This window comes from Protomyctophum parallelum, assembly GCF_964188405.1.
Source record: "Protomyctophum parallelum genome assembly, chromosome: 11".
NCBI classification, from domain to species: Eukaryota; Metazoa; Chordata; class Actinopteri; order Myctophiformes; family Myctophidae; genus Protomyctophum; species Protomyctophum parallelum.
In genome coordinates, this window is record NC_139707.1 from 12,372,904 (window position 1) to 12,398,657 (window position 25,754).

Here is a 25,754-nt window from a genome sequence, read left to right on the forward strand (position 1 = left end):
ATATTGAACTCATTGTTGATTTTTTTTACAATTCAACTATTTTTCGCTGGTGAAAACCGATTAAATAATCTGTATTATTTTGAGATCGCTCCGATACCGATATGGCATTTATATGGCCGATATGGCCTGTTCCGATCATGCTACCGATTAACAGTGCATCCCTAAATGATAGTTATTTATTTTTTATATAAAATACGTATTTGTACCAACACACATCACTGACCCGACACCTTTGATTCCTAATGTATTTTAGTAAACAAGTTCAGATTCTCTATGATTTCAGACGAACACATGCAGACCACCATGCAGTCCATTAGGCCATGATGTGATGCCATGTGGATGCTGTGAGTTCATTTCATGCTTCTGCCTCTGACATTTAAGGCAAAGCAGCACACATTCTTTATTCTCTCCCTGTTCTGTTGCACAGTGACACCATAAAAGCCGGTGGGGTGTGTGTGTGTGTGTGTGTGTGTGTGTGTGTGTGTGTGTGTGTGTGTGTGTGTGCGAGCGCCCGTGCGCGAAACTGAAAATCATAGAGAACATGCCCTTTGTTTTTTCAGTCTTTTTTAATAGCATAAGACTAATGGGTGAATATGAAAATAATCTCTGCCAAATATATATTGGCCCGGGTAGCCTATATATATATATATATATATATATATATATATATATATATATACATACAGTATGTCCGTACCAGTTCTATGCCCTATTAGAATATGCAACGTGTTGTAAGCTTATTGAGCATCAAAGTCTGACGTCACTTTCAGTAGAGGGCACCAGTACACAGGTTCATTTATTTTTTTATTTGCATTGAAAGGTCGCTTCATATAAGAACTGTGTTTGAAAAATAAACCGATCATCCCGGCCTTTCTGTCAGGGGGGTGGCTGTGCGTCGTTAATGATTCATATTTGATACAGCCAGTTTCTGGAGAAAATGGAATTAATTTGGCCGCAAAAGCCTTGAAACTACATATGAAAGCAATGTCGCTGCTAATATACGTCATGCCCAGCTGTCAACACATTGCATTCCTGAGATTCCTCGTTGACGTAAGCGCAGCTGGCAGTGACTCGACTCGTACTAACCACGAAACATTAAATATCATTAAATAATTTAATAACATTAAATATCAATACAATTATTTAAAAAACTGAATTAACATGTCAGTTTCTGTTGTGCGACGGGCAGCTGCAGCCACCCCGCCTACCCGGAAATGTAGTCTCTGGGTTGTTTGACTCGTTTCTAGCGCCTATTGTGTTACTCTTTGGTAGTTTGTACATTTCCACCTTCAGTCGATGCTTCATATCCATGTGAGTGAAAAGGCTGGGATGATCGGTTTATTTTTCAAACAGTTCTTATATGAAGAGAATGCAAATACAAAGTACATGAACCTGTGGACTGGCGTCCTCTACTGACAATGACGTCAGGACTTCGGTGCTCTATAGATCTTCTACTTTAACATTTTTAACACTACACCGTTGTGCATCAAAGTGTAATTTAACACATAAGTGATAAATAAGGATAATCAATTAATTATTAAATCTACAACTCACTACTGTAGCATATGTGACCAAATACAGCAAAAAGGCCCTCAACTCTACTTTTCCATTTTTCAGATTTTTACAGATTATTAAAGTACAGAATGTAAGCTTTCATATGATGTATCATTCAATGAAATTGGAGGAGATATAACCATTTTAAAATGACTGGGGCCTTTCACCCAAAGCTGAGAAAAGCCCTTTTCAATATTCACAACATTTTATCACCTTAGAGCTGGACAGAAGTGGGTGTGACAATGGGAGGGACAAGGGACAATAGGACGTTTTAGCTGTCAACAGTGCAACACTAGAAACACTGACATGTTTAAGCCAGTAGAACAAACAATGCAATTTGTAAGGTGCCCCAATAAACCCTTTTGAAAGTACTAAGTATTAAATACTACGTATAAGTATTCAAGTATTAAATACTAAGTTAAGTGTTCAATTTAACTTATACACTACCTGGTTGTAAATAGCTGCAGTACACAATTGTATGCAGGTCTACTTTAAGCAATCAAAGTCAGACAATTGACCCAGTATTTTAAATAAATAAAACCGACGCATCATGATGATCATGATGTTGTCGCTCTACGCTTGTAGATTTGCTATTTTAATAAACAGATCTGTCCACATGCAGTCACAATGCCTGGTTTCTATTTAGTGTGCAAGGCTTACATCCGGTCTAAAGCCCACCCACTGTATGCGCTGATTTATATACACAATACATACACGATCCGTATCCTCCCCTCACCGGATGTTGAATTAACAGTACTAACGGCCGTATTTGAAAAGACGTATCAATCTATTACACAATAAACCGATTTCCCGACATTTCCTTTTCACTTGATACCGTTTCGTAGAGAGGGCCTACACAAATATACCAAATGAAAGCCCCAATTCCGTAGTTTACATAGTATTTTGAATTTCTTTAAATGAGCAAAAAATGAGCGAGTTATGATTTAAAGAAAAGACGAGTGATCGTGGCTCTTTGCGGGTGGAGGAAAAAAACAACAAAGAACACTTGACACACGACACACAGACAGCTAGCTAACTAGGCTAGCTAGCTTCTAGCCTGTTGTGTGTTGCTTCCAGGCTGGGAAGCGTATTTGAGCGAGTAGCTACGTGGTTTTGTTTATTTTCTGTAAAGTATAACCCAAATGCTCCTCCATACTATATAACCATGTAGAATACTTCTGTGTTTACAAACACAAGCACGCTAATGGGCGGTGATCAGAGCGTGAAACCTGAGGACAAAGAGATTCCAGGACCAATCGAAAACAACATGCAAATATCGGAACTGCGCTTCTCTGATCCCAAAAACAATTATATGGAGATAACAGTGTGCATAACTGCAGTGTATATAATTATTGAGATAACAGCGTCCATTCCTAGCGACAGGATGGTAGGCCTAGAATGTGGTAAATATATTGTGGCGAAATCTGACTTTGACTGTGTAAAATAATGTTTTATACTTTCCAGATGTGCTCCAGGTGTAAATGATGGGCAAAGTGCGTTGTTAAGCATGCATGGTTAGTGTGTGAAGTCACTGACATCACGTCAGGCCACAGCTTATCAGGCTATATAAGATAAGAAGATGACTCTCACTTCACTTTGAGAGAGGCAACTTTAACGTCTGTGTGAGGGTTTAGAGAGAAGACAGAGTGGCAGAGGCAATTCGGACAGACACGACAGACACGACAGGAGAGATGCTTTGCACAGGAAAGAAAATCCACATCTGTAAAGAGTGTGGCAAGAGTTTCAGTCTGTCGCGCAACTTGAAGCGTCACCTGCGTATCCACACGGGAGAAAAACCCTTCCACTGTGCACATTGTGGCAAGAGTTTTACTCATTAGAGTCAGCTGAGAGTTCACCTGCGTATCCACACAGGAGAAAAACCCTTCCACTGTCAACGCTGTGGAAAGAGTTTTGGGTCGCTGGCTAATCTACACAGACACCAGCGTATCCACACTGGAGAAAGGCCTTTCCACTGCGAACAATGTCACAAGAGCTTCAACCAGACCGATCACCTGAAGATACACCAGCGTATCCACACTGGAGAGAGGCCTTTCCACTGCGAACAATGTCACAAGAGCTTCAACCAGACCGATCACCAGTGTTGTGACTAACGCCCTTACATCGCGTTACGTTACATAACGTAATTACTATTTGCAGTAACTTGTAACCTAACGCTTTACATTCCCCATTCCATAACGGCCTTATAGTTGTTGCGCGAGCGTTACCCACGTTATGGCGTTATGTCAACTTATGTGATCAGTGAAAAAAGTCTCGCCATGCAGCTCCGTGAGTCTATCATACAAGCGTCTCTGTGCTGCTGAAGTGAAGGGGCCGGGGGCAAATAAAGTTGTGAATCGATATAATTCAACTAAACTGCGGGAGAAACACAGATGTACAAGCCCAACACGCTGGGCATTGCGACGGGTAGATAACTTGTAGATCTGCTACTTCCAGCGCAGGAAGGGCGCATGCTTTTGACGCTCTTTAACTATGCATTCAGCAGCCAGTGACAGACTCACAACACAGAAGTTGACAGAACACACGCGCACTGCAGCAGACGGAATGCACAGGCAGATCCGACACAAATTTATTGCACACATCTGTGCTTTGCCTTTCATCCACGCTTCCATAGCCTTTTAAATTTATTTCCCATCCACGGGCACAAGCAACGTGATATCAGCAGCTCCAGCTTCCATCCGATCTGTGGTGGTGTTCTGCAGTGTTGACGAGGGAAGCTACTAGCTAGCATGGGAGCTAACGTTAGTTTCACTATGTACTTTCCATCCCCTTCCCCAGAGGGGACTGTATCGTTGCGTCTGCCCGTGTTTAATGGTCAGGGTTTCAGGCAGGTTTCAGGCAGACCTGTCAAAACGATGCACTTCCCAAAACAGACAAAAAGAGACATGCCACCACCTTAGAGTATACAGTAGGCCACCACCTATAAATTCAAACCCACCTCTGGAATATTGCTATCTCATTCCACAGTTTTTATCTAATAAAGTTGTTTTTATTTGTTTTCTCATGTTCTCCTTGAAAAGTGTCTTTAGTACTCAGAGAAGCTTTATATAAATAATATTATCACTATTATTATTACTACTTGTTTTATTGCCTGCTTATGTAGAAAAAAAGCTCACTGCTCAGGTCAAATAGGCCTATTGATATGCGATTAAAATGTGATTAATTGAGATGAAATCATCCCAAAGCCTCCAATTAATTAGATGTTTTTTAATGAAGTCCCAAGTCTCCCAACCCTATTCTTTATAGATCTAGCTTCAAAACAAAAGTTCCTATATTCGGTATTCGGTTTCGGCCGTTTTTTATATATATATTTTTTTTAAGTAAAGTAAAGTAAAGTAAAGTAGTTACTTTCATAATTTAATGTAAAGTAAAGTAACAAATTACTTTTTTAGATAAGTAACGATAACTATAATTCCTTACTTTTTAAAAGTAACTTCCCCAACACTGCCGATCACCTGAAGATACACCAACGTATCCACACGGGAGAAAAACCCTTCCACTGCAAACAATGTCACAAGAGTTTCAGAGATAAAAGTGCTCTGAGAAAACACCAGGGTATCCACGCCGGAGACAACTCTTTCCCACTGCAAGCAATGTGACAGGAGTTTCACTTGGTTATGTAATCTGAAGTGAAAACAGAGTGTCCACAGTCCACACTCCGGAGAGAACTCTGTCCACTGTGAACAATGTGACGTGAGTTTCACTTGGTTATGTAATCTGAAGTGAAAACAGAGTGTCCACAGTCCACACTCCGGAGAGAACTCTGTCCACTGTGAACAATGTGACGTGAGTTTCACTTGGTTATGTAATCTGAAGTGAAAACAGAGTGTCCACAGTCCACACTCCGGAGAGAACTCTGTCCACTGTGAACAATGTGACGTGAGTTTCAGTGTGTCAAAGAGACAGCAGCACACGCAGACTGTAGAATGAAGCAACAGAAAGAAGGCCTACAAGCTTGCCATGCGCCACGTCCTCCCCACACGTCATGAGAGTTTGTTGGGCGACTAATTCTCTGGCACACGAAATTAATCGTCCCCTATAGCTCACAATATCGAAACATTCCCACCGGTTTGAAGTGAGGGATATTAAAGTCTAACTCATGTTGTTTAGGTGATGTAATGGTGATGTAAAACCAACGGTGTCAAAACAAACATTAAATTCTCTTTATTGTTAATGGGATTTAATGTTTGTGTTAGTGACTAAACAAACATTAATTTCTCTTTGTCAATGGTGTTTTTAAAACAAACATTTACCTAAACACAAACATTAAACCTGTATAGGCCCTCAAGAATCACACCTATGTGAAGTGAGGGGCGCTCTTATCATCTTACAACATCGAGGACAAAACAAACATGGTCAAAACAAACATTAAACTGTTCATTGTTAATGGCATTTAATGTTTGTGTTAGTGACAAAACAAACATTAAACTCTGTTCATTGTTAATGGCATTTAATGTTTGTGTTAGTGACAAAACAAACATTAAACTCTGTTCATTGTTAATGGCATTTAATGTCTGTGTTAGTGACAAAACAAACATTAGACTCTGCCCATTGTCAATGGCGTTTTTTATGTTTAATGTGTGACAAAACAAACATTAAATGTTTTTAATGTTTGTTTAAGGAAAAACAAACAACCTGTACCCTCAACAAACGTGGGCTTTCAATCGACTCAAGGCCCGGGCACTGCACTTCCTGTGATGGTGTGGAACACATGTGTCGAATATGATGTCGGTGGTTCTCGAGTTACGTGGATCACATACATGCGTACATTAATACACATGTACAGAGAGTCGGTGCATTCGTCTGAAAACGAAACAAATTAATACTAGAATAAAGTTTTCTCATCTAAGTGTGACGTAACAAACTCCATATTTGGGCATGGTCGATCTAGAGCTCCATATGGAGTCGGTAGAGACATCTAGTGCTGACATCATGCTATAATATGTATAGAGTTATATATACTCGATATGTGGACGGATATATAGCCGACTTATCAGTGATGTCATGAGCATCCATAGCTAAGCACTATAAGAAGGCTGGCCGGCACCTTTTGAGTTAATCTAAGGACAGAAGCTTTGAGATCAATCGACCAGCTTAGGTCGGTGCATGTGACCGAGACACTGCGCGAGATGGAGGACACCTGTCTCCAGGTGCTGCTGGCCTCCGGCCTGGCCGTGCTCTCTCACCCCTTCATGTACACCAAGGTCCTGGTGCAGGTCGGATTCGAGCCCCTGCCCCCGTCCCTGGGCAGGAGCATATTCGGCAGACGGGAGTACCAGCTACCGGGACCGTTCGCCTACGCCAAGCACATCGTCAAGGTGGACGGTAAAGCGGGCCTGTTCAACGGACTGGCTCCCAGGCTGTGCGCCGGGACCATCGGCATCATCGTCCACGGTGGAGTCCTGCGGAGATGCCAAGAAGGAGACCTTAACGTAACGGGGGATCAGAGGCCAGATGACGGATCCCTGCTCCACGTGGTCAACGAGACGACCAAAGAGATGATCGCTCGTTCCTGCGCCACCGTCGTCGCGCACCCCTTCCACGTGATCACGTTGAGGTGTATGGTCCAGTTCATAGGACGAGAAACCAAATACAGCGGAGCGTTCGGTTCCATCCTAACGGTCTACAGAGAGGAAGGAATCCTGGGCTTCTTTGCCGGTTTGATTCCTCGTCTGCTGGGCGACGCCTTGTCCCTGTGGATCTGCAACCTGCTGGCTCACCTGGTCAAATCCTATACTACCCTCAATGATGATGATGATGATGATGATGATGATGATGCGATTGATGATGCGATTGATCGCATGGTACCACCGACCAAGACCCATGCCGTGACGGGAATATATGCCGGCATGCTCACGTATCCCTTCGAGTTGGTGTCAAATCTGATGGCTGTCAACAACTGCGGGCTGGCAGGAGGTCTGCCTCCCTACGCCTCTGTGTATCCCACCTGGGTGGACTGCTGGAGGCATTTAAATGCACAGGCCAGCATGAGCAGAGGCAACAGCTTATTCTTCCGGACTCTTCAAGCGGGAAAGACCTACGCCATCGACCAGAAGAGATGTGTGGAGTGTGTGGAGTGTGTGGTCTGAAGAGTGCAAACTGGATGTGGAAAAAAAGTGGACTGACGTGAAGTAAGCAACCGACTCGAGGCCCGGGCACCGCACCTCCTGTGATGGTGTGGAACGTGCGTGTCGAATTTGATGTCGGTGGTTCTCCGACATCAAATTCGACACGCACGTTACAGACATACAGTTACCTGCATTACAGACAGACATACATGCGTATGTACAGAGAGTGGGTGCATTTGTCTGAAAATGAAAAAAGTTAAAAGTAAAAACAAAATACAAAAATAAACATATCTAATCTAAAGCCCTAACCACACCAAATGGTCGAGACGGTTTTAGCGATATGTCCTGTTGCACATACGCCGTTCATCGTTAATGTTTAACCAGATGTTTAGTCAGAGACATCTCCGCCAGACGTTGTTTTGTTCATAACAGGAAGAGGGAATAAGGAGAAGACCACAGCGTTTCTGGATGCAGACAAACATTTTATTAGCAGATTATATACGTACTGATTGATAATATCGTAATTAAAAGATTCAGGTTAATCAAAGCAAAATAAAAAAATAAAATAAAAACAGGACAGGACGAGGACAGCCTCGTTAATTTAGCGTGGCGGCGGCGGGCCGTGGACACATGCCTTAAGAAATGTCGCTCACTGTATAACAAAATGAAGGAAAAACTTTCAATGCAATTAAAAAGCACTTGCTTTTTAACTGCACTTTGAGCACAGAGAACTTTATGAGCATGATACAATAAAAGCAGCCATGACCCACAACCGTGTGCCGACCCGCAGGTTGGGAAGCAGCGTTCTATCTAGACGATGTGGGCTTTCAATCGACTCAAGGCCCGGGCACTGCACTTCCTGTGATGGTGTGGAACACGTGTCGAATATGATGTCGGTGGTTCTCGAGTTACGTGGATCACATACATGCGTACATTAATACACACGTACAGAGAGTCGGTGCATTCGTCTGAAAACGAAACAAATTAATACTAGAATAAAGTTTTCTCATAAGTGTGACATCACAAACTCCATATTTGGGCATGGTCGATCTAGAGCTCCATATGGAGTCGGTAGAGACATCTAGTGCTGACATCATGCTATAATATGTATAGAGTTATATATAATAACTCGATATGTGGACGGATATATAGCCGACTTATCAGTGAGATGTCATGAGCATCCATAGCCAAGCACTATAAGAAGGCTGGCCGGCACCTTTTGAGTTCATCTAAGGACAGAAGCTTTGAGATCAATCGACCAGCTTAGGTCGGTGCATGTGACAGAGACACTGCGCGAGATGGAGGACACGTGTCGCCAGGTGCTGCTGGCCTCCGGCCTGGCCGTGCTCTCTCACCCCTTCATGTACACCAAGGTCCTGGTGCAGGTCGGATTCGAGCCCCTGCCCCCGTCCCTGGGCAGGAGCATATTCGGCAGACGGGAGTACCAGCTACCGGGACCGTTCGCCTACGCCAAGCACATCGTCAAGGTGGACGGTAAAGCGGGCCTGTTCAACGGACTGGCTCCCAGGCTGTGCGCCGGGACCATCGGCATCATCGTCCACGGTGGAGTCCTGCGGAGATGCCAAGAAGGAGACCTTAACGTAACGGGGGATCAGAGGCCAGAGGACGGATCCCTGCTCCACGTGGTCAACGAGACGACCAAAGAGATGATCGCTCGTTTCTGCGCCACCGTCGTCGCGCACCCCTTCCACGTGATCACGTTGAGGTGTATGGTCCAGTTCATAGGACGAGAAACCAAATACAGTGGAGCGTTCGGTTCCATCCTAACGGTCTACAGAGAGGAAGGAATCCAGGGCTTCTTTGCTGGTTTGATTCCTCGTCTGCTGGGCGACGCCTTGTCCCTGTGGATCTGCAACCTGCTGACTCACCTGGTCAACACCTATACTACCCTCAATGATGATGATGATGATGATGATGATGATGATGGTGATGATGATGGCCCGGTACCGATCAAGACCCATGCCGTGACGGGAATATATGCCGGCATGCTCACGTATCCCTTCGACTTGGTGTCAAATCTGATGGCTGTCAACAACTGCGGGCTGGCAGGAGGTCTGCCTCCCTACGCCTCTGTGTATCCCACCTGGGTGGACTGCTGGAGGCATTTAAATGCACAGGCCAGCATGAGCAGAGGCATCGGCTTATTCTTCCGGACGCTTCCAGCGGGAAAGACCTACGCCATCGACCAGAAGAGATGTGTGGAGTGTGTGGAGTGTGTGGTCTGAAGAGTGCAAACTGGATGTGGAAAAAAAGTGGACTGACGTGAAGTAAGCAACCGACTCGAGGCCCGGGCACCGCACCTCCTGTGATGGTGTGGAACGCGCGTGTCGAATTTGATGTCGGTGGTTCTCCGACATCAAATTCGACACGCACGTTACAGACATACAGTTACCTGCATTACAGACAGACATACATACATGCGTATGTACAGAGAGTGGGTGCATTTGTCTGAAAATGAAAAAAAGTTCAAAGTAAAAACTAAATACAAAAATAAACGTATCTAATCTTAAGCCCTAACCACACCAAATGGTCGAGACGGTTTTAGCGATATGTCCTGTTGCACATACGCCGTCCCTAGTGATTCAACTCATGGAATTCAACCGCCCCCAGACCACATCAAAGGGCCACCTTGCAACCGTTTGGACCCAAGAAGTTGCATGGTGACCCTTTGGTGTGGTTAGGGCTTTAGTCTGACATCACAAACGACATATTTGGGCATGGCTCATCTAGAGCACTATGGAGGATGAGGATATAGCTGACTCATCATAGTGACATCGGTGTGATTCATGAGCGTCCATAGCCAAGCACTATACAAAGGCTGTCGGTCACCTCTTTATCTCATCCAAGCACAGAAGCTTCGAGACCATAGACCAGCACCCACCCAGAGGACAAGAGAGACAGGGGACACGACAGGACAGACAGTGAGAGAGACAGAGGAAAAAGAACAGCCCCAACAGATCTACACTCTTTTCCCCCAATGTCTTGCACAGGAAGGAAAGTCCACATCTGTGAACACTGTGGCAAGAGTTTCAGGTTGGGCGACCTGAAGCGTCACGTGCGATATCCACACGGGAGAAAAACCCTTTCAGTGTGAACACTGTGGCAAGAGTTTCACTCAGTTGAGTCAGCTGAAAGTTCACCTGCGCATCCACACGGGAGAAAAACCCTTCCACTGTCAACGCTGTGGCAAGAGCTTCGGTACGCTGACTAGCCATGTCAGACACCAGCGTATCCACTCCGGAGAGAGGCCTTTCCACTGCGAACACTGTCACAAGAGCTTCAATCAGACCGATCACTGTCTAATCTACACAGACACCAGCGTATCCACACCGGAGAGAGGCCTTTCCACTGCGAACACTGTGACAGGAGCTTCAACCAGACCGATCACCTGAAGGTACATCAGCGTATCCACACGGGGAGAAACCTTTCCACTGAAAATGTTGTGACTAGAGTTTCAGTTATATAAGTACACTGGAAAAAAATAAACATCTGAAACTCACAATGTGACATGAGTTTAACTTTAAGTAACAAGAATTTCCCATGAGCCTATATGGTGCGCTCCAAATAAATGGAAAATAGCCTAAATAATAAAAATCACACGTGTGTGAAGTGAGGGGAGCTCTAATCATCATACATCATTTCATGAACAACTGAATGTATGGGATTGGTTAGCCGATATGCTCGTCTACTGTATATGGGCCATTCTACCGAATTGGTTCAAATTCAGAGTTGGAAATTGTGTGAAATGTGTATGCTATTTTGGAAGAACTTTGACCATATTCATGTTGCACCAGATCTAAAGGCACAGTCAATTATCATATTGTATTTTAATACTGTACTGGAATATCTTTCCTCTCCCAAAATGTGTCACTACCGAAACATAGACTTTTACCTTCGAATAAAGATACTTATTTTTTTCAATTACCCACTGTACAGACCATTTTTTAAGAATTTAGGTAGGTCGTTCCACAATTAACTACATTTAAATTGAAATTTTAACAATTATTTTTATGTTGAATTGTTGAGAGTAATCAAAATCAAAATGTCATTGTCAATGGCATTTAATGTTTGTGTTGCCACACATTTAAGTCATATTTGAGGAACATGTGACCTAATTTCTCCTTTCACTGTCAATAGCAAATATGAGACGTGTGGGGACAAAATATGTATATAAGAGGGGCCAGAGCCTTAGATATAGACAGAGTTACGCAAACTGCGTTCACTTCATGGGGCCAATCCAATGGCGACTCTCCTACATAGACTTCTATTGAGAATGGGGACAACCAACTGGGAAGTAGGCAGTCCTGGACCGGAAGTAGGCAGAAATGCATTGGACCCAGGCAACAGTTTAAAATAGCTCTTATTTGCACCGCCCTCGTTGTAAACAATGTATTTCCAACTCCAGCTTGTCTCAGTTCAGGCTGCATGAACAGCGCTCAAGCGCTCGGTTTCCGCCCCCTCAATATCGTAACTCTTCTATTAGATGATTCTTGGAGGCCCTTAAAAATATAAAAAAAAACACACCTGTGTGAAGTGAGGGGCCCTCTTTTCACCGTACATCATCATGGATCATCTCATACTGGCCAATCAGAATGCCTGTGTGGGGACAAAAGCTTTTTATCCCATTTTGGGCAGGAACCCCTTTTGGTGTTTTAAGCACTATGTTATACTTTAGCTATTGAAAAATAGCAGATCTACAAGCTCATAGCGTGGCACCGAGTGCCGCGCTACGAGCTTGTAGATATGCTATTTGTTTTTTTTGAAAATGTGTCGCAAATCTTTAAATATATACTTTCAGAGCGAACGTTTTTTACTCAAATCTTTGCGTCTGGGGGGTCCCTGGACCAACATATTTTCAGATGGGGGTTGGCAGCCTATAGAGATAATTCTGGAGGTCCTTCACATGAAAAAGGTTGAGAATGTGGAATGTGGACGAGCAAATCGACAATCATCATGATGATGTATGATGATAAGAGCGACCCTCTCACTTCACACAGGTGTGATTTTTCACGTCTATATTTTGAACATGTGACGGGGGCCGGCTTATATGAATGTTGTACCGGCTACGACGGAGCTCCGACGGTACCTGAGAAAGTGTGTTTTACAGTTGTTTTATTATTTCCTTGGTTGAATGTCGTTGGGGAAATAACCCAACTAAATGTAATAGTGACATTTTCAACTACCAACATGAATTATCCAGGTTCTTAGTATTATTAGCGGTAATAATTAGTCTTGCAAGATGCTGTTTGAATAATTTCCACACACAAATAGCCTATAAAACAAAACACAGCTTAACCAGATATCCTGCAGACTGAGACACATCTCTATCAGAAACATAATTGTTAAGTCATACTCTGTTCCACTCCAAAGGACATTAAGGAAACAACTCCAAGATTTCCAACTTTTTCATGTGTTGGCTTCAATTGTTGATTTGTTGGTTCGTAAAACAAAACAGAGAGACAAAGATTAACAACAATGCCAAACAACAAATGATAATTATTTTTAAACACTTAATAAAGTATTTTAAACAATTAAATGTATTTTAAGCAATCCAATGCCTTATGGACTTTTAAACTAATTTAGCAAAGTCATTTTAAGAACCATTTTAATTAAATATTTCAAATTACCCATCTAAACACTTGGAATAAAGAAATCAGATAATTAGCTGATCCTTGAGCTTGTAGCTCAGCTCTTTTCTAACTAGGTAATTTAAACCTTTGACACAGGGAAACATGAATTGTTCACATTTTAGTTAGTCTTTTAAATTCTTAAAGTAATTCATTTCTAACTGTCTTATTTTGTAAAGTTATACTTTTAGATTTTTCAAACACAAATGAAAGCTTCCAATCACAACATGAAATACTGCAATGTGGTCCTTCTCCAATCCAAACTGTAGCAGTTACTAAATATTAAATGCATTAGCCCATTAAAGCCAGATTTTAAACACATTAAGCAGTATTTCAAATATCACTGATTAAGACAAAATAATATCGCCGACCATTGGCGTCTTTGGACTTGGAACATGCCGAGTAGATCTTGCTTCTTGTCTCTGGTGTATAGTTTGTTTGAATGCTCCCTCCAGACTTTTCAGGTGTTCCAGCTCAGCCAAACGAGCTGCAATCTTGCTGGTGCACTCTGGGAGATGTAGTTACCAGAGTGTGATGTTGGACGATGCCTAGCAAACTCTCCACTTCTGAGTTTCGACCAAACAATAATCGTTATGTTTAATAAGATCTCATGCAGACTGACACACTCTATCAGAAACACCATCTTAGATTTTTTTACCACCCTAAAACACAGGGCCGTGCAGAGGGCACTGAGGGGGCTGGGGCTCAAACTCCAGAAAAGGGCACATGTAGCATGCACCGATCTTTGGGGGTGGTCTTTTTGTGGAGTACGTCCCTTGTGCAATTTCATGTCATTGGACAGTTTAATAAGCAATATGTTCTCATTAGTCTGAAACTAAAACTGACTGATGGCAGATTAAAAGATAATTCATTATGATAGTAGAATTATCATTACTTGTCAAATGTTCGTCTTGAAGGGCCAATGGCCCCCCACACAAGCCCTTTTTGGCCCCCACATAAGATCTTATTGCCCACCCACCCACACAAACCCTTATTGGCCCCCCACATAAGCCCTTATTTGCCCCCACACATAATCTCTTATTCCCCCCCCACAAGCCTTTATTGCCTGCTAAAACATGATCATCAGATATTATAATAGACAGTACTAATGAAGTACTGTCACCTCATAAACACATGACATAACAACCATACCAAGGGGTCTAATGAAGTACTGTCACATCATAAACACAGATAACAACCACACCAAGGGGTCTAATGAAGTACTGTACCTCATAAACACATGACATAACAACCACACCAAGGGGTCTAATGCAGTACTGTCACCTCATAAACACATGACATAACAACCACACCAAGGGGTCTAATGAAGTACTGTCACCTCATAAACATATGACAAAACGGAAACAAATATAATAATCACGGTACTTCATCGTTAATGTTTAACCAGATTTTTAGTCAGAGACATCTCCGCCAGACGTTGTTTTGTTCATAACAGGAAGAGGGAATAAGGAGAAGACCACAGCGTTTCTGGATGCAGACAAACATTTTATTAGCAGAGTATATACGTACTGATTGATAATATCGTAATTAAAAGATTCAGGTTAATCAAAGCAAAAAAAAAAACAGGACAGGACGAGGACAGCCTCGTTAATTTAGCGTGGCGGCGGCGGGCCGTGGACACATGCCTTAAGAAATGTCGCTCACTGTATAACAAAATGAAGGAAAAACTTTCAATGCAATTAAAAAGCACTTGCTTTTTAACTGCACTTTGAGCACAGAGAACTTTATGAGCATGATACAATAAAAGCAGCCATGACCCACAACCGTGTGCCGACCCGCAGGTTGGGAAGCAGCGTTCTATCTAGACGATGTCATCGTTGATGGTGAAGGCGTCGTCTGGCTCCACCCTGACGGTCCTGATGAGTACCGTCTTCCTCTCCACCACCTCCACCGCCTCGCCGTCTGCTGCTGGACCGCCGGAGCCATGCCTCATCACGCCGTTGCAGTGGCAGCATTTTTCCACTGCGCCGCTCTCGTCGCCGTTCTGTACGAGCCCGTTGCTGTTGTTCGCACTGGCACCGTTTGCGTCTTCTTCTTCTTCTTGGCCCTTGCTGCTGGCGCTGTGGTCGCTCTCTATGGGCACAGACACACCGACGCCGTTCCCTTCATGGCCGCCGGCTTTATTTGCGTCGCTGGCGCTCTCGTCCGATCCTGTGCCCGCGACTCCGTTCTTTGCATCGACACTCCCATCTCCGTTCTTTGCATCGACACTCCCACCTCCATTCTTTGCATTGACACTCCCACCTCCGTTATTTGCATTGACACTCCCACCTCCGTTATTTGCATTGACACTCCCACCTCCGTTTTTTGCATTGACACTTCCACCTCCGTTCTTTGCTGTGACACTCCCTTCTCCGCTCATTGCCGCAACACTTCCACCTCCGTTCATTGCCATGACACTTCCGCCTGCGGTGACTGTGGTGACTGTGGTGCTTCTGGCGATGACAGAGGCTCCCAGGGAGTTTCCCGCCAGAGACAGCTGGCTCACTGTGAGCCGCGAGTCTTCGCCTTCAATCAGCTTCCTGTACGTTATGATCTCGACCTCCAGCGCCATCTTGATGTTCAGGAGTTCCTGGTATTCGTGTAGGAGCTTGGCGGTCCTCTGCTTGGTGGACTTGAGCTCCGCCTGCAGCGCCTCGATTCGTGCTTTCAGGGCCTCGAGCTCCGCCCTGTGCCTCTCCTGCGTCTCGCGGAGTAGTGCTTCGTTGGCGTCATTCTTGGACTGCAGACCATCCAGTTCTTGCTCCTTATTCTGGATTTCCTTCTTCATGTTGTTCATCTCCTCCCGCGCGCTCCTGAGCTTGTCGACGTTCTTCGCCGACTTGTTGCCCATGTCCTCGAACTTGTTGCCGTACCAGGCGTCCATCTGCTGCAGGTTCTTGGCCGCGATGTCCTCATACTGCGTCTGGATCTGCTTGAGTGCCGACGAGAGGTCGGGAAGCGCGAAGGAGCTCTGGGACGTGGAAACAGCGTTGTAGATCTGCTGCATCAGCTCCTCGATCTCCTGCTTCTGCACGCTCTTGAGGAACTCCATCTCCACCTGCAGCTGCTCCAGCTGTTTCTCCAGGGTGATGCGGGCGGAGGTGGCACGGTCCACGTCTGGGCGCAGCGCCACCAGGTCCATCTCCGCCTGCTTCCTCTGCTCCAGGGCCTCCTCGTACTGCCGCCGGATCTCTTCCAGCTGAGCGGCCATGGCTTCCTTGGCGGCCACGGCCAAGTCACGCAGGGCCCTCGCCTGTAGGGAGCATGTCAACATTATTACACTCGCCTGTGGGATCATATGAAAATGTTTACACTCGCCTGTAGGGATCATAATGAACATTATTATACGTTTGTGAAAACCACTTGAACCCCCAGCATCCCTATTCTGGGGGATGAACCAAAAATAGTCAATCTATTGAGCCGATCTATAGAAGGTTCAAGTATTGAGGGTTCAAGTACAGAGGGTTCAAGTATATCAGGGTTCAAGTACAGAGGGTTCAAGTGGTGCTGAATTAGCAGCTGAACAAAAGCCAATCCATATAGTGTATAATGACAAAGGATAATGTCACGATAAATACAAATCCCCACAACCCAATATCAACGTGTGTTTTTTTTATCCTCAATAACCTTTCTTGTAACCACCGCACTCTGACTTATGGCGTGTTACCCGTGTTGCCACGCTATGAACTTGTAGGTCTGCTACTTTTGAAAAAATGTGAAAATGTGCCTCAAATCTTTGAATATAGATTATTACAGAGTGAACATTTTAACTCAAATCTTTGCTTCTGGGGAGGTCCCTGGAACAACATATTTTCAGATGGGGGTTGGCGGCCAATTACATATAATTTTTGGGGTCCTTGACCTGAAATATTGAGCACCATTAATACTAATACAGAAACATAAGGTTTTTCAGAAAACAGTTTGAAGACATTTTTGAGTGGTGCAACCACTCCAAGGAACAGCTTTGTCCCTATGGGACTATGGGACTATGTGACTATGGCCCTCATTTATCAACCGTGCGTACGCCAAAATATGGGCGCACGCCGAAATTACCGACATTTAACATTTCCGGCAAAGCTTGAAATTGAACTTGAGTAGGACAAATAGTCACGTCTGGTCGCGAGCTGGCGTACGCTGTTTTTCTGTTTTACACAAGCGGAGCAGCCTTGTCTGAACTGCTGAGAGGCTGTCACAGGCATCAAAACATATATGTATTCACTCCTAAAATGTTTATATAAAAGGTATGTATAATGTATATGGGCTACATGTAAAAAATAAATAAATAAAAATGTTAAGGAATACATGTGTCATATGAAATTAGTAGGAGATAAAATCGCGCAATTAAAAACAATGTTGCAAGAGATGCTTAAGCCATTTAAACAGTGTTTTGCATGAGCGCATACATGCGAGGATTTGGGCTGTCTGTGCTGAAATATTTCCATGACGGGACGTTGGAGAGTAGGCTATAGTGCAGCAGCTGCTGCAGCTCAGCTGCGGAGAGTCCCAACGTGCAGGTATAGCCTACTGTAGCCTAATCTACAGCATGAAGGCCGATGTCTTTCTTACGGTATGTGCAATATAATAAACCCGACGCGTCGCTCGAATGCCAAATGTACCGTGCCAGGCTCCCAGCGCAAGTGGGAACTGCATCGGAGATATAGGTATATTACCCAGCCAGCCCATGCACCAGCCACATGAGGCTATGGTTTTGGCTGCACATTCATATAACAGTGACTAACGACTGCGAGGCAATCTAAATAGACTGGCGAACGTCGGAACGTGCATGGTCAGTTGGTCACGGACGGACCACTGTGATAGAGAGAGACAGACAGACAGACAGGACAGGAGGAGCACCTGCAAAACAGCAGCGTGTGTGTGCCTATTTGTTATTTAATTATGGTTCACAGGTTCAGGTTTTCGTTCTAATAATTTAATATACAACTAACAACACACAGTGAAAGTTGCAAATACTATATAGCGATATGTGCGTGCGTGCGTGCGTGCGGGGGGTGAGGCGGGCAGCAAGGGAAGCGAAGCGAGAGGAGAAACAGACAGCTTTATTTTAATGTGTCATGTAGGTGCGTGCGTGCGTGCATGACAGCAAGGCAAGCGAGGTGAGAGTGAAACAGACAGGGTAGGCCTACAACTTTATTTAATTCATGCAGGTGTTCGTTCTTTATTTGTTTAACAACACACCAGTTAGTTGGGCTTGCAAGTTGCGTGTGCGTGCTGTGCGTGTGTATGAGAGAGGGGGGTGAGGCGGGCAGCAATTAAGGCACGGGAGAAACCTATTTTTTCATGTAACCATGGTTTCAGGAAACGTATTGCCGTTGTTCATGTCGCAAAAACGAGGGCGAGGCTTGATTTCTTAGGGCGTGCCAGATCAAATTCAGCCGTGACATTTATTAACGTGAGAACAAAATTAAGGAAGGATCAGCTGTTTGCGATCACTTTATAAATGCCGTGGCGACGTGGGTGTACTACGAAACCTGCACTCGAATCTGTGGCAGATTTTACACTCGATTGATAAATGAGGGCCTATGTTACTATGTTTGAAGTACCAATAGGGGGTGCTGTTGCACCACCCGCTTCAGACTGGTCTGATTTTTATTTTTATATTATTTGTTGTTTTGTCATGGCGGCCATCTCTACTCGCCTGCTCTGCGATCCTCAGGAGCTCTTTGAGCTGCTCCTCGTAGAGCCGCCTCATGCCCGTGGGCTTGACGTAGCGGTTGAGCAGCGCCTCGATGTCGGCCTCCAGCAGCGTGTTGTGCTGCTCCAGCGAGTGGACCTTCTCGATGTAGACGGCCAGGCGGTCGTTGAGCACCACCATCTCCTGCCGCTCACCGCTGCGCGTGCTCAGGAACTCGCGGTTCTCTGCGACGGCCGCGTCCAGGTCGACCATCGGGGCCGCGCCTTTCCCGAACGCGCTCGAAGAGCCGACGGCGACCACGATGGGGAGCCTGCTGCTGCTGCGGACGTTGCTGCTGGAGGCGGTGCGACTCGCTCTCCCTCCTCCTGCTGGCATGCTGTAGCTGGCGGAGCGGGCGCTCAGGCGGACGGGAGACGGACTGGACGCCCGCACTTTGACCGACATCAGGGACGAAGTGCTGCCGTGGAAGTGTCGGCGGTAAGAGGAGATCCTCTCCGGGCTGCAGCTCATGATGGACGGAGGATGGATGGCGGTGCTACGAGAGAAGGATGCTGGGCGGTGCAACGCTACGCTACGACAGAACGATGCTGGACGGGCTGGCTGGCTGTTCTGCCTTCCACCCGCATGCATTGGCCTTTATATATGGCCCCGCGGACGCCGGTGGAATGTGGGAACGCTCTGAGCCGCATGTCATCCAAACATCTCACACCTCCCCGTGAGAAACGGCAGTTATTTATGAGCTATAGCGGTTACCTTAATGACATCATGAGACTTTAACATTAGTGTTGATGTCACAGGAACATTATTACTGGTGTCTGCAGTTTTTATTTCGTTTTCTTTCTTTTCGTTTTTTTTCTGGCCTGCGGTTTGAAGATGTTTGATCAGCTGTCAGCTCGGCAGGTATCAGTGGTGGAAAGTATAACAGGTACATTTACTTATATGCTGTATTTAAGTACAATTTTGAGGTAGTTTTGATGGAGTATTTCCAAATTCCAATATACTTTTACTTCTACTCCACTACGGGTGCATATCTTTGATCCACCGGTGTGTCTTAACCGGCCACCCATGTGTCTTAGGCACAGAATAGTAAAAACTATGTATTGGGGTGAGCGTTAACCCAGACTGACACAACTCAGTTTTTCTCATAGCAGTCAGCTGTGCGCAGAGCCATCTAATATAAGAGTTGCGATATTGAGGGGCCAGGTCACATGGTCCATGTATATTCATGCGAGCCTGCAGACTGCAATGCACTCCACACACATGCATGCATGCGTAAACTCCCGGTTGTCCCCATTCGTTGTCCCCATTCACGGGGGGGACGGGGACGGGGGATCGACCCCCACAGTTTCATGAGGAGGGGGGATTATCCCCTCCAAATAAAAAAAGCCATGTACTGTGGCTACATGTGTTTTGCTGTGCTGGCAGTGTTTTGCCGTGAAATCTGCTAAAAAACGCGGAAAATCAGCGTAATTATGTGCAAAAGTGGGGGGCATATCCCCCCCCCCCCCCCTCCTCATGCAATTTTTCGCGCGCAGATAGCCCCCAAATATGTCCCCCCCCAGTTATAAAATCTGCACCCCTGGAAGTCAATGTAGGAGAGCCGCCATTGGACTGGCCCCATGAAGTGAACGGAGTTTGCGTAACTCCGTAGTCTGGTGACGGAGGAGGGGGTATCCTTTGGCCCGTTGTGGGAAAAAAAACAGATACGGGGGAGTAGAGGGGGCTCAGGGGTCGGGGGGGGGGGGACAGGGGACATGAGAAAATGACAACTTTATTAGACAAACTAGTAAAATAAGAATAAAACCAATAAAAAAACAGTACATGCATTGGATAAAGGCGCTATATAAATGCACCATTTACCATACGACGAGAGAGCCTGATTGATCAAAATGGTGTATTTGTGGGGATAAAACACATGCGACCCGATGTGGACAGAATAGTAAATCATGTTCTGGCCCGAGAGCCACTCAAAGTTGCAACTGGCCTGTCACAGCATGTTCCTTGTACAAGTGCACTGGCCAACGGCTGTGCACTAACGCAGTAAATCATCTGATACAAATACTACGCAAAGTAACAGTATGGTGGGAAAAGTACTCAATTGTTTTACTTAGGTAAAAGTACCAATACTTACCAATTTTTTAACTACTTCTACAAGTAAACGTACGGAATTGAAAATGTATTTGAGTAAAAGTACAAAAGTATCGGCATCAAAATGTACTTAAAGTAGGCCTACTAAAGGTAAAAGTACTCACATTGCAGAATGTCCCATTTCACAAGTTCAAAATGTGTACGTCTATTGAAAATAGCAGATCTACAAGTTCAAACTGTGTCGCGTTGCGACGCATTGTGAGCTTGTAGATCTGCTATTTTCAATGTATAGGGTTGAAGTGGTTAATGTATGTTTTCTAATCAAAATTAAAATAAGTAAACTAGTAACTAAAGTTTGCAAATGATTGTAGTGGAGTAAAAGCACACATTTTGGCTTCCGAGATGTAGTGGAGTAGAAGTAAAAGTACTGGAAATTGGAAATACTCAAGTAAAGTACAAATACCTCAAAATGTGTACTTAAGTACAGTACTTAAGTAAAAGTACTTTCCACCACTGCAAGTACCTGGAAGCGGTGCAGTACTAGAGTAGATGTTTTCAGCCTCCCACCGTGGTGTGACTAACGCAGTAAATAATGGGACAGCACGTCACGTCCAGACTCTAATGTGTTCACAGGCTGGTGGCACAGCGCTCGCAATAAAGCCGCTCCGCTTTGTCATCATATTATGACGTACAGTACGCGTACAGTAGCCTATGGGAGAGCCTCTTAACGGTCAGTGGTGTCAAGTAACTATAAGTACATTTACTTATTAAGTACTGTACGAGGTATTTGCGATGCGACACATAATTGTGAGTTTGTAAGATCTGCTATTTTCTGGAATTATTGCTACTTGAAATGGGACATTCTTCTGCACAATGAGTACTTTCTAACTGTTGGTTTTTGAAGCCAATACGTTTGTACTTTTACTCAAGCACATTTTGAATTCTGGACTTTTACTTGTAACAGAGTATTTATACAATGCAGAGTGAGAGAGAGAGAGAGAGAGAGAGAGAGAGAGAGAGAGAGAGAGAGAGAGAGAGAGAGAGAGAGAGAGAGAGAGATTCTGTTCTGTGTTCTGTTTCGCGTTATTATTGCTGAGAGTGAGGCACACGGGGAAGAGCAAAAAGGGGTTTAGATTAGAACAGAGAATGTCTGTCGCTGGGAAAAGAAACTCCTTCGTCTGTAAAACACACTTCTCTCAGAGTCACTTTGATTACTAATGATTGACAGGTGTTCCGTTCCATGCCTGCGTGGTGCGTGCCTGAAGATGTCGGTTGGACTGAGAGAGAGAGAGAGAGAGAGAGAGTGGTGGAAATTACGTTCCCAGACTCAGCCATATTCATATCTTGCTAAAGTGTATAAGCTCTGTATCTGGTTAATTGCAGGACAATGCAGGATTTCGGGGCCCGCTGGTTTTATCTTGACTGCCTGATCCCGCCCGCAGGTTATTTAAAATACCGCCCTCGGCCGCAACATTTGTGGGGTCCCGCTCCCGAAGCATGGCTCAACTGGAAATCTCTGCGTTGGAACTGTTACCCACGCAACCCGAATCTGGATAAGCGGTTGAAGATGGATGGATGCACGCTCCAATCAGTCCTTCTCTATCCCCTGTGATTCATTCATACTGAATGCTAATAAGTCAGCGCTACGGGGAAATGGGACGTGGGTCGTGGGGGGACGTCCTCTGGGATATTTATCTGTGAATTATACTCTCAATGAAAGGTGTTGGGGGGGGGGGGACTCTGTCAATAAGATGGATTTATTTATAACGTGGTTCTGACACGGAGAATCAAATTAAGATAAATGATTTAGGGAGGCAGGGGGGGTTGGGGGGGAGCCCAGAGGCTTTGATAGGTTGTTTCAGTGGTGGGAAAAAACTACAGAACAATTTGTAACTTCAGTAAAGATATCAATACTGGGCCTTTCTGTGTGGAGTTTGCATGTCCCTCACAAAAAACATGCAGTAATCCTGGTCTCTAAACTGCCTCACGCTGGCCAGCCGGGGCGCCTGAGAAGCATGAGGTCAGTCCGCTGCTCTCCCCAGGTTGGCAGAGGAAGTGTAGCGCCCAGGATTACATTAGATAATTGACACTGGGTGGAAAAAATGGGTTAAAATATCGTGGGATAAAAATTATAATTTAGAAAAAATATCAATACTGCAATGTAAAGATACTCCATTACAAGTACCAGAAGGTATTGGTATAAAAATGTACTTAAAGTACCAAAAGTAGAACGTATACTCATATGCAGAACGTCCCGTTTCGCAACTTTTCAAACATAAAAAAAATGCTTAAAAATCTTTTGAAAGTAGCAGATCTACAAGCTCACAACGCGTCGCGACGCAAGCTTGCTATTTTTCAAATAGCCGGAATGTTTATAGGCCTGAAGTGTTTAATGAATGCTTTGTGATAATAATCCAAATCTACAAAGTAACTAGTAACTGGAATAAAAGTACAATATTTGCCTCTGAAATGTATAGTAGTGGAGTAGAAGTAATGGTGTTGGAAATTAGAATGACCAAAGCACAAATACCTCAAAATTGTACTTAAGTACAGTACTAAGGTACTTAGTTTACTTTCCATCACTTTTTTTTGCCGCGCCAGTTGTTGACATTGTACAAACTCGGTACAAGAGTTGCTGCTTCTTCGCCTGGAAAGGAGCCAGCTTAGGTGGTTCGGGCATCTGGTTAGGATGCCTCTCAGGCGTCTCCCTAGGGAGGTCCTCGAGGCACGTCCCACTGGGAGGAGACCCCGGGGCAGACCAAGGACCAGATGGATGAATCACATCGACTCACTGGCCTTGGAACGTCTCGGGATCCCCCCAGGAGGAAGTCACTAATGTTGCTCTGGAGAGGTAAGTCTGGAGCTCTCTGGTGGAGCTGTTGCCCCCGTGACCCGACTACGGATAAGTGGTTGAAGATGGATGGATGGATGGATAGGCTGATTGATTGATTCATTGTAGCTCTATTCCTGCGTGGCTTCCTGTGTTCAGCCGGTGTGCATGGAAAGCGTTTTGGATAAAGTGACAGCTGCATGAATGGACCATTTAATTTAATTTAAAGTTTAATAGCACGTGATCTCATAGCAGGGTTATAATATTTAACTAAGCAGTCTGTCATATCCACGACCCCATGGGGAAATTATTGGCACTATTTCATAGGAATGTAAAAAAAAAAGAAAAAAACATATATACACAAGTTGCCAATTTCAGCCGATCTAATTTCTCTAAATAATGCTTATTCTGTGTTCTTAGGACACTACAAGGAAGAAAGAAAAATGAAATAGCAGATCTACAAGTTATATAAGTCTGTCTGTCTGTCTGTCTGTCTCACAGGACATAGATGTTGGACCTGATAGGAACTGGAAGGGGATTGGCATCTCTCTGCTGGTCATCGTCTTGGTGCTCTCTCTCATTGGTCTGTCCATCGTGCTGCTGTCTAAAGGTGAGCCTATCGCGTCGCTGCACATCACTGCTGTCTAAATAATTAAGGTGAGCCTATCGCGTCGCTGCACATCACTGCTGTCAAATTAAGGTGAGCCTATCGCGTCGCTGCACATCACTGCTGTCAAATTAAGGTGAGCCTATCGCGTCGCTGCACATCACTGTCTAAAAGGTGAGCCTGTATGTAACTCTGAGAGTGCACACACGGAACCAAATGGACGCATAATTACGTCTCTGTAACCCTGAGAGTGTATACGAATGGAACCAAATGGACCCTTACAGGTCTGTAACACGCTCCATATATGGTCAATACAGAATTAATTCCATACGTTGATCTGATCTCATCAAACCGTGCACACTCAAGACACTGCGCCTTGCTGCCACCCTTAGATCTCCATACGTGGAGCTGACCATATTCTGACATTCCACAGTCCACACATTGATCTGGCCTCATCAAACCCTGTACACTCTCGACACGCTCCATATATGGTCAGTACATAATTCATTCCATAATGTTGATCTGACCTCATCAAACCCTGTACACTCAAGACACACTCCATATATGGCCAGTATACAGAATTCATTCCATAATGTTGATCTGACCTCCCATGTCAAAGTGACCTCGCCCTTTAGGGCAAGGTCATGGTCACGGGCAAGGCCACCCTGAGGGTGTCGTAATAATAACAACATAATGTAATGTTTAGTTTTTTCCCCACAGATGACGGCTCTAAATCGGCTGGCTCCCACTTGACCTTGGACGACCTTTTCCAGAGACGTTTCCACGTGCATGATCCTGACGGCAGGTGGATCAGTGGTATGTAAAGTACCTACATTTACTGTAGCCTACTGTGTACTGTACCTAAGTACATTTTACTGTACTGTCTACTCTACTGTACCTAAGTACATTTACTGTACTGTGTGCTGTACATAAGTACATCTTTGTGGTATTTGTACTTTCTACTCCACTACATCTCGGATCCAAATGTTGTACTTATTTACTAACATATTTCTGAAACAAAAAAAAAGTTGAAAGAGTTTCTGTTGTTTGAGGTTAAATCCTGTAGTAGCCTTGCCGAGCCATGAGGCCTCATAGGTCAGGAGCCTATCTCCTGTTCCTGTATAGCGTGAGGCTAGTACACTCCCTGGACATGACGCTAGTATGTATCAACCCTTGAGTTGAGTCTTTGTTATGACCCGGCCCGGGATTGAACCCCGACCTCCCAGTCTCAGGGTGGAAACTCTAACCACAAGGCCACTGAGCTGGGAGTCAGATATAATAAACC

At 44.7% G+C, this 25,754-nt stretch overlaps 5 protein-coding genes across 5 annotated transcripts in view; 3 read left to right on the plus strand and 2 right to left on the minus strand.

Moving 5' to 3' along the window:
* The window catches only part of LOC310867339 (protein EOLA1), a 388,860-nt gene that overhangs the window by 214,072 nt on the left and 149,034 nt on the right, over window positions 1-25,754 (minus strand). The gene's annotated exons all lie outside the window — the stretch shown is intronic.
* On the plus strand, window positions 6,702-7,661 carry LOC310866380 (mitochondrial carrier homolog 2-like; the record flags this gene model as incomplete). The annotated part of the gene is made up of 1 exon (XM_083775986.1): window positions 6,702-7,661. The coding sequence occupies one exon, from the start codon at window positions 6,702-6,704 to the stop codon at window positions 7,659-7,661; it is 960 nt and encodes a 319-aa protein (XP_083632112.1).
* LOC310866381 (mitochondrial carrier homolog 2-like) lies at window positions 8,939-9,886 on the plus strand (the record flags this gene model as incomplete). The annotated part of the gene is made up of 1 exon (XM_083775987.1): window positions 8,939-9,886. The coding sequence occupies one exon, from the start codon at window positions 8,939-8,941 to the stop codon at window positions 9,884-9,886; it is 948 nt and encodes a 315-aa protein (XP_083632113.1).
* On the minus strand, window positions 15,111-19,454 carry LOC310866382 (desmin-like; the record flags this gene model as incomplete). Its single annotated transcript, XM_083775988.1, has 2 exons — window positions 15,111-16,544; window positions 18,948-19,454. 2 exons carry the CDS (start codon window positions 19,452-19,454, stop codon window positions 15,111-15,113), a joined length of 1,941 nt encoding a protein of 646 aa, XP_083632114.1.
* LOC310866383 (inactive dipeptidyl peptidase 10-like) overlaps window positions 22,298-25,754 on the plus strand; it is a gene marked incomplete at both ends in the record, with an annotated part of 41,918 nt that continues 38,461 nt past the window's right edge. Inside the window, 3 exons of the mRNA XM_083775989.1 lie at window positions 22,298-22,303; window positions 24,364-24,472; window positions 25,190-25,285. Coding sequence (XP_083632115.1) covers window positions 22,298-22,303; window positions 24,364-24,472; window positions 25,190-25,285 — 211 coding nt within the window. The remainder of the gene's footprint in view (window positions 22,304-24,363; window positions 24,473-25,189; window positions 25,286-25,754) is intronic.